Source organism: Acomys minous, assembly GCF_964271855.1.
Source record: "Acomys minous genome assembly, chromosome: 14".
Lineage (NCBI taxonomy): Eukaryota > Metazoa > Chordata > Mammalia > Rodentia > Muridae > Acomys > Acomys minous.
Window position 1 is genome coordinate 18,403,243 of NC_140496.1, and position 12,110 is coordinate 18,415,352.

Sequence of the window (12,110 nt, forward strand, 5' to 3'; positions counted from 1 at the left end):
TACTCGCAATCCACTCTCCGATTTAATATCCATGATAGTCAAAACCGTTTCATAGAGAATAGCATTTCCTACATTTTTACTAGTCTCTGTATTAGTGGCAACCTGAAAAGACAGACAGCAGCACATAAGTGATAAAGCAACACCTCCAAAAGCTAGCTAGTGGCACCAAGACATACTGTGATTGCAGTCACTTGCTTAAGGGGAAACTTCGCCAAATAATCACACGTTCTACTCTCTGCTGGATGAAATGAGCACTTAATATACATCAAGTGCGATCAACTCACCTGTGCTAATATATCATTCATAGCTTCACTTGAATCATCATCATTCCGTCCTAAAATTCTTAATAACCGCAAAATTCGTACCTAACATACAAGATATAAAAATATCAACAAATTATGTCAGACTCAGTCTCACCCAGTATGAAATTCAAATAATTCAAATGAAGTTAGATCTCATCAGAAATCAGTCAGGAGGATTTTGTACAGCTTTTTAAAGGAGCCAGGCACACTTCCCCACCTAATGAAGCGATGAGACAACCCATCCTCATGGCCCCATATCCTTTAGCTACACAACTAGTAATTAAGCGCCCAAATACTAAATAAACTTTACATTTACACTGTCATCTGATTTATTAAACACGATACTTATTTGGTTCTGGTTCACTTATTAATATAACTGATGAATTTACAAATTTGTACCCTATAAAACTTAAGCTGATGAAAACAATCTCTTCAGAAGTACTACATTCACATGACATTTATCCAAAATGTTTTTCAACCTCACCTGCAAAAATGGGTCACTGATACCAGAAACATCATGTTCTGGGGAATATCCGGACATGATGAGGTTCTTTAGAATACGAACTAATTGGGGCACAAGCTGCAGAAAAGAAAGATGCGTCAAAACAACAACAACAGCAAAACAGTGAATATATGAGACTATCTTCAATAAGCACATTGTTTGTTTGGTTTTTTTAATGATGCAAATTCTGAGTCCAAGAAATTTCTCCTGTTACAAACAGAGTATTGCACATGGGTGAAAAGGATAACTCAGATACTTAGGCCAACGCCTAACAAGTAATAAGCACGTCATCAGGATGAAAATGAGCCAGATCTGTTTCCTCCAGAGTTCTGTATGTAAAGACACTAGAATCATATTGGGCTGACAGGAAGCAAATAAAGCAGGCCAATGGGATGCACTGCAGCTCTACTTTTGTAGAACGTGCAAGTCTTGAGTAACAAAGAACAGTTCCTTTTATCCATTCTGACAAATTCATATAAAGCATTAATAAATGATCTTATGAAAATATAAAGCATACCACACTTTAAATAGGAAAAGACAGGTTTAGTTAAATATCCTTTCCCAAAAAGCAGCAGGAAATACCAAAGTGATCAACACGAGCCAAACTGAAAAAGATAGATGAAGAACGCACACCTCAGATACCAAGGCCCTACCTACCCTTTACTCATATGATGGAATTCTGCCAAGTTTAATATCAGTACTCAATTATGTTTTCTTATGGTACCAAAGAGACTATAGATCTCTTATAGTCAAGAATTCCTTTGTCCTTCCTTTACTAGGTCCATGTCATAGAAGCAAATTACTATTGTCAACCTAAAGTTACAGATGTTTTCAAGTAAACATAAGCACTCATTTCCTTTCTGTTGACCAATTACCACATGCTGAACTGCTATTCCAAAATGTCTGCCATAACTGAACTTTCCGAGTCTCCAAAAGAAAACCCCATTTAGCTACATGAACAGCTCTTACTACCTAAACTAAATAAGGAAGGGTACAAACACTACATCTTCCTGTAGAAGTCTGAACAGGGCCAACTCTACTGCAACTCATTATTTTTCCTTTGTGTTTATTCTCTCCCTCCCTACTCCCCAAGCCTACAAAGGCATTGAGATTAAAATGGAATGCCAAGCTACACTCAAGACATGCACCCAAAATACTCAAAACATCCAAGGCCATTTATAAATGTAAGAGAACATAACGTGAACTTAAGTCAGGCTAGCCATGATACTTCAGAATTTAGTGACTCCTTCAATCATCAAAACAAGATCTAATTTGGACAACTCCAAGATTACGACAAGTCTAAGTAAGCTATGGAGCTCTGCAAACGCTAAACAAAATCTCATTCTATCTGTGACTACAGTGTGAAGATAAGTAGCTCACCTTACACACTCCCCACAGTTTGCATTTTATGTACTACATACAACCCTAGTCACTTTTAAAAATCTGATTTCGTTCTTGGAGAAGTCCTTTTTCCTCAGGCTACTAAGTTCAGAAAGTGTTTTATTTGCTGCCAAGGCCAGCACATTCCGTAAGACTGCCATGGGTCAGAAAGCACATGACTAAGTGCTCAGCATACAAGTTCTTGGAACCCAGCTTTAGTTTTCAGACAAAAATGCAAGTTACTAAAACTGATGACAGGACAAACAAGGTAAGGTGACAGAGGGAAAGCTGCAGCCATGAAAGTCAGTTGGTGCCGAGTACTCTACCTCTAAATTCTTTCAGTATCCCAGAGTTCCTCAGTGAGATTAAGTCCAGGTAGGGGGACTAAAAGCTCGGAGTCTGAACCCAATGTTCAGAAGTACACATGGAGCTTTTTCAAGCGTGAGTTACCCACAGATGGTCTGCTTCAAAAGAGGCAACGTTTTGTGTAAGTGTTCCAGGCAGATCTGGAGCTGCCCCGTGCAAAGCTGCTGGGCAGCTGCCGAAAGCCTCTCACATGAAGATGAAGGCAAGGCAGAGGAGGAGGGTTACAACTCAGGGAAGGCTGCAACTGAAATCCAAGGCTGACTTCGGAGTCAGGAGATTAAGAGACAAGACAGAAACTGGACCAGGGAGTTAGCCAAAAATGCTAGAACAAATAATTCACAGTATTAAGCACAGCTTCAGCATTAGTACAGTGTAAAAGCCACACTTGTGGGTAAATACACAAAAGCTACTAAGGACCTAAAGCCAGCATGCACCATCTAAAAAGAGGGTTAATTCTTACCTTTTCATTCTAACATACAGCAGGATTCCAAACAGACAACAGGAACAAAACATACAAAGCAAGCATTAGGGACAGATACGGGTCTCATACTATTTTACATTAATTTAATCAAGACATGAACGTCTAAGGGAGAGGGAGCCAAAATAAATAAATAACCACCTGTTGTTTGATCTAAAATATGAGCTCTTTTTAACTGCTCAGCAACCTTCTCTAAAGGAGTCAATGCACATAACTATACAAAGAATAATCCTTCTGAGTCCTTCTCAATAAATAAAGGGAGAAATAAAACTGCCTACTTTAGAATGCAATTTTAAAAAATGGGGAAAGGAAGCTGGGCCGTGTTGGCACACACCTTTAATCCCAGCACTAGGAAGGCAGAGGCAGGTAGATCTCTGAATTCAAGGACAGCCTGTTCTATAGAGCAAGTTCTAGAACAGCCAGGGCTACACACAGAAACACTGTCTGGAGGGGGGGGGGGGAAGACAACAACAAAAAAGGGGGTACTTTAAAAAGATAGGAGTTCACATGAATCAATGACCTTAAAATGAACACTGTAACAAAGTAATAAAAGTCAAAACTCTATTTGCCATTTTCACCTTAAGGAAAGAAAGGAAAATTACCTGTCTCAAAAAAAAAAAAAAAATCCTACTTGTAATTTGACCTCAGGTTACATTTCCTGGCTCACTGTGAAAACAGCAGATAAAACACGTGAGCAGTTTGTATGTCTGCCAACAACAAGGAAGAACTTCAATTCTGAGAGGGAAAACACTACACTAATGCCAGCTCTTATATGCCTAAATCTAGCTTCCAGTTCTACCACACAGCAGGGCTAATTAAATCCTTTATTTAATTTCAAAGCTTGCTTTCAAAAGAAAATCCAAAGTGAAAGAAAACAAAACAAAACAAAAAAACCACCTGTACTTTTCAGGAAAACCATCTTTTAATCAACCAAGGCTTAGGCACACAGAAGGCACCTACCTTTCTGAAATGTGCGAGCATGTCTGGGCTCCGTTCACACATCTCTGTGAGGAGGACTACAGACGTGTGAAGGACACCTGAGGAAAGGCCAAAGGGAAACAAAAATGAGGGCTATACAGCTCCAGAGAACAGGGCTTCACGTTCCTAAAGGTCAACTCTAAAAGGAGACTCACTACTCCTGTAGGTCTCCAAAGACCACACCGTGAAGACAAAGCGCTCAGCAGAAGCTGCTGCTTGAGCACTGGTCGAGCCAGAACCTTTCCAGCTGTTAAAATGACAAGAACAAGCCTGCCCGTCTGAGAGCATCCATGCTCACAGTTAGTATAAGCCAGATCACTCCTCCATGTTTATTCAATACACTATTAGCTACATCCAGACAGATAATCCTAGACAAACACCTTAGTAAGATGCTATATTTTTACATAAAACATAATAAAACAACAAGATAATTACAAATACCATGTTAATTTCCTTGCCCCAAAGATAGTAAAAGGAATCTCTAAGGATGTTTCACTTATAAATTATTAGGCCCAACTAACCCTTCATGTGTTCAGTACTTGTCTTGAGCATGCTGGGAACAGCACAAATTTAAGACAACTTAAATTAATCAAACTGCGTATATTGTGTTATTTTTCTCTTAGTATTTAAGACACAAACCTTTCATTTATTCATTTCACTGAGTTTAAGATAAAAACAAAAGTCTGAGGAAAAAACAGCCACATTCCATTTAATTCCTCTCATGCTTAATATATAGATATCTGGGGGCTGGTGAGATGGCTTAGAGGTTAAGAGCATTGACTGCTCTTCCAAAGGTCCTGAGTTCAATTCCCAGCAATGACATGGTGGCTCATAACCATCTGTAATGAGATCTAGGGCCCTCTTCTGGCCTGCAGGTATACATGTGGACACAACACTGTATACATAATAAATAAATCTTTTTTTTTTAAAAAGTATCTGAATAGATTCTACAGATTTCTGTCAGATACAACATAAAAGAATTTTTGCTAATCTTATAGTCCTAATACTTGATAACAAAGGAAATTTTTTTTTATTATAAAACAGCAAAGAATTCAGGGACTTTACATGAAAAGCAAAGATACAATCATTTGTACACCATACTGTCAGACAAGATCCTATGGTAACTTGACCCTTCCTTTCTTGGTACTTTATAAGTTCATCCAAATAACATTACCATGGTTCTTCTCATTCAATAAATTTTTTGTTGCTGGTAAAAACATCTCCATAAGTTCAGGAACCTTCCTGATGACATGAACAGCACACAGTGCTGCCTATAAAAATAAAATAAAATAAAAGGACAAAAAAATTTATTTCAAGTAAGCCAGGGCAACCAAACTTTTAAAATAACTTAACCAACTAGTTCATCTACTGGAAAAATTAGTAAGTTGGATAATGGAATGTATTAATGTGAACTGCCTGGGGCTTTCCAGTACATATACTAGTGCATTGATGAGGAACTTGGCACTCACCTGTCTCTATGTTCACATACTTCCAGGGAAGTGAGGGAAACACTTTCAATTATATCATAGTTAATAAGCGCTTATCACACAGTTAAATAGATTCTGGAGAACTGAGAAACAGGGCTTCCTGAGTCAGGTGATAAGTGCATCTAACAGGACATCTGACACCTGCTGTAAACCTAAGGCTGCATTTAACAACATCCTGCCCTCAACTGACTCTTCTCAAGTCAGGAAAGTCACTCAGGAGGTTAGGGAATACAGCTCAGTGGCAACTGAATTTACTTCTCAATAAAAAGGAGGAAGAAAAGAGGAGACGGAAGGAGAGAGGGAAAGTTGGTTAGTGTAATGTACTAACTAGTCTCTACTAATCTGTTTTCCAGAAAGAAAAGATAGTTAAGATTGACTGTAGTGATCTCTCACTTTGCTCAAATGTAGCACCAGCTTAGACAGGATGATTAGAAAAGATTCCTGCTAACTCCTCTCCATTTTATGAGAAGGCACTCCAATCTGATGAAATGCTTTATTTAATGCAACACTGCATTCTCAAAGAAGAGAAGCTCCCACAGTAATGGGAAAAGGGCACTGAGGAAACTTATGTTTGTGTGCACCGCTGTATTGCATCGTGAACAACCCAGCATCCTGTGTGCCCTATATGCTTCTTTTTCTTATACCAGTAACAGATTCAATAAATGCCAATGAGATAACAGTTTATGCTCATGTCTTAGACATATACATTCTCTATTTCCTTTACCAAGGCTTTAGTATTAAAGCAAAAGTTAAAACTCAGTAAAAAGTTTTTTTTTAAGCTGGTCATGGTGGTGCATGCCTTTAACCCAGCACTTGGGAGAAAGAAGCAAGTGGATCTCTGAGTTTCGGGCCAGTCTGATCTATAGAGTGAGTTCCAGGCCAGTCTGATCTATAGAGTGAGTTCCAGGTCAGTCTGATCTACAGAGTGAGTTCCAGGCCAGTCTGATCTACAGAGTGAGTTCCAGGCCAGCCTCATCTACAGAGTGAGTTCCAGGCCAGCCTCATCTACATAGTGAGTTCCAGACCAGCCTCATCTACAGAGTGAGTTCCAGGACGGCCAAGGATACACAGAGACCCAGTCTTAAAAAACCAAAACCAGGGGCTGGAGAGATGGCTCAGAGCACCGCCTGCTCTTCCAGAGGTCCTCAGTTCAATTCCCAGCAACCACATGGTGGCTCACAACCATCTGTAATGTGACACTGATGCCCTCTTCTGCAGATAAAACGCTCATAAACAATAAATAATAAATAAATCTTAAAAAAAAAACAACAAACAACAACAAAAACCAACCAAACAAAAGCAAGTAAGTTAGAAGAGGAAGATCATTCTCTTTGTGGTCACCATCCTAATCAGACACATCCATTTTACAAAGTGTCTCCATCATTCCCTTAGCGCTATCTAGGCCCAGTGGAACTGTCCTTTTAGGGATACAAGGGCACATGAGGACAACAAAGTGAGTATAGGTGCCAGTTATTAGTACAAAAGTCAATGAAAAACTGATCATTATCACAATTTTAATATGTGAAATAATTTATAAAGGAGTCAGATGTGCCACTGAGGACATAGTTTGTCTTTAAACTGTATCTTTAAAAATAGAGGAATCAAAATTCATGTATAGCTCTTTGTATGTATTTGCTGAACAAAGAAAAATATTTAATTTCATCTAAGCTTTCAAAAACAAGTAATCTGCCTCCTCTTTTCCATAACACTGCCTAAGCCAGCCAGACACTTGACTTGATGCAAAGTTACCTTTTTTCTTAAGTACGAGTTGGAGGTTTTCAGAAGCTTCTCTACCTCTCCTGCAAGATCTCTGCACATCTCTGAGGAGCCCATACAGCCGAGGGTACAAAGTGCTAGCCCCTGTACGAACTGCGTGCTATGATTAAGGTCACTGTAAGAGAAAGAAAGGGAAGTAGGAACAAACACACTGCCCACAATGAAGGCTAACAAAGTCTCACGATTACTCCACTAATAAAAAACCAAACAGTCCAAACAGTTGGGGCTGAGGAGATGGCTCAGGGGAAAGTGCTTGCCTTGCCACTTAAGGACCTGATCCCATGCAAAACCAGGCTCAGTAGTGGCAGGTGGGGTTGGGGTAGGGGGTGAGGTGGGGGTTGGGGTGGGGAGAGTCTATGGCAAAATGGGATGTGGAGACAGAAAATCTCCAGAAGCTTTGCAGAGTTGCCAGTCTAGGACATGAAATGGAGGAACAAGAGATCTTGCCTCAAGCAAGGTAAAAGACAGGACACTATGGCACATGTGTACATGTACACACACACAGACACACACACGATGTATCTATACACATACATACACACAATAAAATTTCATTTAAAATTAACAGAATTTATGCTTATTCCAACTTTATTTCAAATTATTAACATAGTGAATCAACAGTGTTTAAAATTTCTATCCAAGGTTTCCAAATGACAAAGTAACATGAGCGTATTGCCTGTTAGATATTAAAGATAGCCACTTTAGAAAACTTAGAAACCACTGAAAGCAAAACAACAACAAAAATGGTTCAAAACTGTCTTGAAAGATTTCTAAGAGATGATCCAGTACTGCCTACAAAAAAAGTTAAGATTCATAGTAACTTAAACTCTTTTATAGCCAGGTGTGGTGGCTCACACTTTTATTCCAAAACTCCAAGAGCAGAGGCAGTAAGTTGTCTATGAGTTCAAGGCCATCCTGATCTACATAGCAAGTTCCAAGTCAGTCAGAGCTACATAGTGAAACCCTGCCTCAAAAACTAAATAATAATAAAAAACAACCAGAAAAGGATATCCCAACTGCTAGAGAATTTAAGATAATATAAACACAACAGAAATATAGTTACTCTGACCACTTGGTCTTATGCTTTAGTGTTAGCCACATTACATTAACTTTTTTTTTTATTTCTAGATATACTTATTCAAGAAGAAAAATCAGTAACTGTTACTCCTATGATAAAAGTAACACACATGAAAACACCTATAACATACTAAGCTAAGCAGCACCAAAATACCTCCTAAATTTTTCCCAACAGACCAAACACCACATCTACAGGAAGCTAGGAGCCCAATGTGTTCCTGATGCTGATAGTGGAGCTGGGTCCCCAGTGTGATCGTGGTGCAGACAGTGGAATTTTTAAGACAAAGAGCATTGTGAGTCACTGAGGCTCTGCCCTCAGAAGCAGCAGTGGTGTTGAAAACTAAGCATTTCCCATTAGGCTGAAGTGCTTTAAAGGAGCAAGCGATTTCTGCTTCCTTGTATGACTCCCCCTTTCCCACAAGTGTACTCCTGCTGTGTGTGATGCTGTCCGCCACAAAGGCCTTCTCCAGAAGCTAAGCCATTTAGTAGGCTGCCTCATCAAGGACTTTCAGCCTATAAAACTGCAAGCTAAATAAATATTTTTCTTTATATATTACAGCCTCAGAAATTCTGATAATAATAAAAAATGAATATATTACTGTGTAAAACACTTCTTATTGAAAAGAGCCCAAGTATTTAAAACATGAACTGTTAAACACATTTATGTCTTGCAAAGCTCTTGAGGCTGAAGAGGTGGCTCAAAGGTTAAGAGTGCTGCCTGCTCTTCCAAAGGTCCTGAGTTCAATTCCCAGCAACCACATGGTGCCTCACAGCCATCTATAATGAGATCTGATGTCCTCTTCTGGTGTATATGCAGGCAAAACACTGTGTATATATGATAAATAAATAAATCTTTAGAAAAAAAAAAAGTAGCTCTTGTTACTCGGAAGCCAAACTGTCATAGGATTTATGATACTTCTACCAGTTTTTAAACATTCTATATCATTTAGCACAATATGATTCAAAGCAGTGGTTTTCAACCTTTCTAACCCTCAGAACCTTTAGTATACTTCTTCATATTGTGGTGATACCCCCCCAAGCATAAAATTATTTCTCTACTACTTCATAATTGTTATTTTGCTACTGTGAAAGGTTGTACAGCTCTGAGTTTGATTATTTCGAGACGTCTACTCCTCATGTGGAGTGTGGGGACTGACTTTGACATGAACTCTGGTGCCCCATATTTGACCACCTCCCCTTGGTGGGGAGGCCTGGTGGCACTCAACGAAAGAATAAGCAGATACCAAGATGAGACTTGATAGCCTATGACCACATAGTGGGGGAGGAGGTCCCCCTCAGTCATAGACCTAGGGGAAGGGAATAGGGTGAAAGCAGGAGGGAGGGAGGAATGGGAAGATACAAGTGATGGGATAATAATTGAGTTGTAATCTGAATAAATTAATAAATTTTTTTAAAAAGAAGAAAAAAGAATGGTTTTAATGTAAATATCTAATATGCAGAGTATCTGGTATGACTCAAGGTGTATGACCCACAGGTTAAGAACTGCAGGTTCAAAGGATTTGTGGAAGTCTCAAGAGTTTTAAGCTATTTTCATAATCCTAACTTTCTGTCAACTGTGCTGACCTCTGCATTTAGTAAAAACTGTGGTGGGAAAACTGCCTGTCCATTCCTCAGTCAAGGCAGTGGTACTAAACAATAGCAACCACTGTGTTCACCGCTGCACTGCTGAGGGAAAGGGCAGGTAAGAGAAGAGAAGATAGAACAAGGAAGGCAGGCAGCAGCAGTAGAACACAGCTGTGGTCGCATCATTCAGGATGCTGGAATCAGCCTGAGGGACATTTTCTGGACAAAGACTCAATTGAGCCTTTAACTTCAAGACAAACAGCTGATACTTGTTGCCAATGATGTAATTCAAGCTTTGAATTAAAGTCGAGTTTTGAAAAACTTCTATCATCACCACAAACTTGACAGTTTACAAGTAATGACTGTTCTGATGAAATAAGTGACAATACTAGTCTATGAAATTTTTTAATATTTTATGACAAAGTATAGTAATATCCAGAAGTGAACTTTTTTTCCCAAGTGGTTCTATTGTGGCATTATAAAATTACTTGTGAGTAAAAATGTTATTACTTAAGGGGAGAGTGAGATAGCTCAGGGGATAAAAGATACTTTACTGCCCCTGCTGGTATTGTTTAGTTCAATCACCAGAACCCACAGAGGGTAGGAAACCAATTCGCCCAAATTTTTCACCAACATCCATACATGCACTGACACACTCGCCCCAACACACAATAAATAAATGTTTAAGAATGTTTTCTTAGCTGAGTAGTGGTGGCACACACCTTTACTCCCAGCACCAGGTAGAGGCTGGTGGATCTGAGTTCAATGCTAGCCTGGTCTACAGAGTGAGTTCCAAGACAGCCAGGGCTACACAGAGAAACCTCCCCAGGGTGGGGCAGGGTAAGAGTCTTAGCATTAAAGTGTGACAGACCATGGATTTCTCAATAACAAAGTATTAACACATCAGGCAGAGTCTACACTGTATCTCACTGTTAAGAAATGGCCACATGTACCTTTTTAACATAGGAGCAAAGAATGCTAAGTTATCTGAAAGCCATTGCTCTTCTCTCTGTGCTGCTGGTACTGAACTAAGTATACGTAAGCAAGAACTCTACCTACTAGAGGGCTACGTATCCAGGTACACGTGAGCAAGAACTCTACCTACTAGAGGGCTACGTATCCAGGTACACGTGAGCAAGAACTCTACCTACTAGAGGGCTACGTATCCAGGTACACGTGAGCAAGAACTCTACCTACCGAGGGCTACGTATCCAGGTACACGTGAGCAAGAACTCTACCTACTAGAGGGCTACGTATCCAGGTACACGTGAGCAAGAACTCTACCTACCGAGGGCTACGTATCCAGGTACACGTGAGCAAGAACTCTACCTACTAGAGGGCTACGTATCCAGGTACACGTGAGCAAGAACTCTACCTACCAGAGGGCTACGTATCCAGGTACACGTGAGCAAGAACTCTACCTACCGAGGGCTACGTATCCAGGTACACGTGAGCAAGAACTCTACCTACCGAGGGCTACGTATCCAGGTACACGTGAGCAAGAACTCTACCTACTAGAGGGCTACGTATCCAGGTACACGTGAGCAAGAACTCTACCTACTAGAGGGCTACGTATCCAGGTACACGTGAGCAAGAACTCTACCTACTAGAGGGCTACGTATCCAGGTACACGTGAGCAAGAACTCTACCCACTAGAGGGCTACGTATCCAGGTACACGTGAGCAAGAACTCTACCTACCAGAGGGCTACGTATCCAGGTACACGTGAGCAAGAACTCTACCTACCAGAGGGCTACGTATCCAGGTACACGTGAGCAAGAACTCTACCTACTAGAGGGCTACGTATCCAGGTACACGTGAGCAAGAACTCTACCTACTAGAGGGCTACGTATCCAGGTACACGTGAGCAAGAACTCTACCTACCAGAGAGCTACGTATCCAGGTACACGTGAGCAAGAACTCTACCTACTAGAGGGCTATGTATCCAGGTACACGTGAGCAAGAACTCTACCTACCAGAGGGCTACGTATCCAGGTACACGTGAGCAAGAACTCTACCTACCGAGGGCTACGTATCCAGGTACACGTGAGCAAGAACTCTACCTACCAGAGGGCTACGTATCCAGGTACACGTGAGCAAGAACTCTACCTACTAGAGGGCTACGTATCCAGCTGTGTTTATTTTATCTTGAAGTAGAGTCTGGCTAAGTTGCCCAGATCC

General features: G+C 40.3%; 1 protein-coding gene across 4 annotated transcripts in view; it reads right to left on the minus strand.

The window, feature by feature from the left end:
- The window catches only part of AP1G1 (adaptor related protein complex 1 subunit gamma 1), an 82,826-nt gene that overhangs the window by 32,642 nt on the left and 38,074 nt on the right, over window positions 1-12,110 (minus strand). For all 4 annotated transcript variants that reach the window (XM_084755809.1, XM_084755810.1, XM_084755808.1 and 1 more), the window contains 6 exons: window positions 7,243-7,384; window positions 5,181-5,277; window positions 3,989-4,065; window positions 787-882; window positions 285-365; window positions 4-102 (listed from right to left, as the gene is read on the minus strand). In XM_084755809.1, the coding sequence (XP_084611935.1) occupies window positions 4-102; window positions 285-365; window positions 787-882; window positions 3,989-4,065; window positions 5,181-5,277; window positions 7,243-7,384 (592 nt within the window). The remainder of the gene's footprint in view (window positions 1-3; window positions 103-284; window positions 366-786; window positions 883-3,988; window positions 4,066-5,180; window positions 5,278-7,242; window positions 7,385-12,110) is intronic.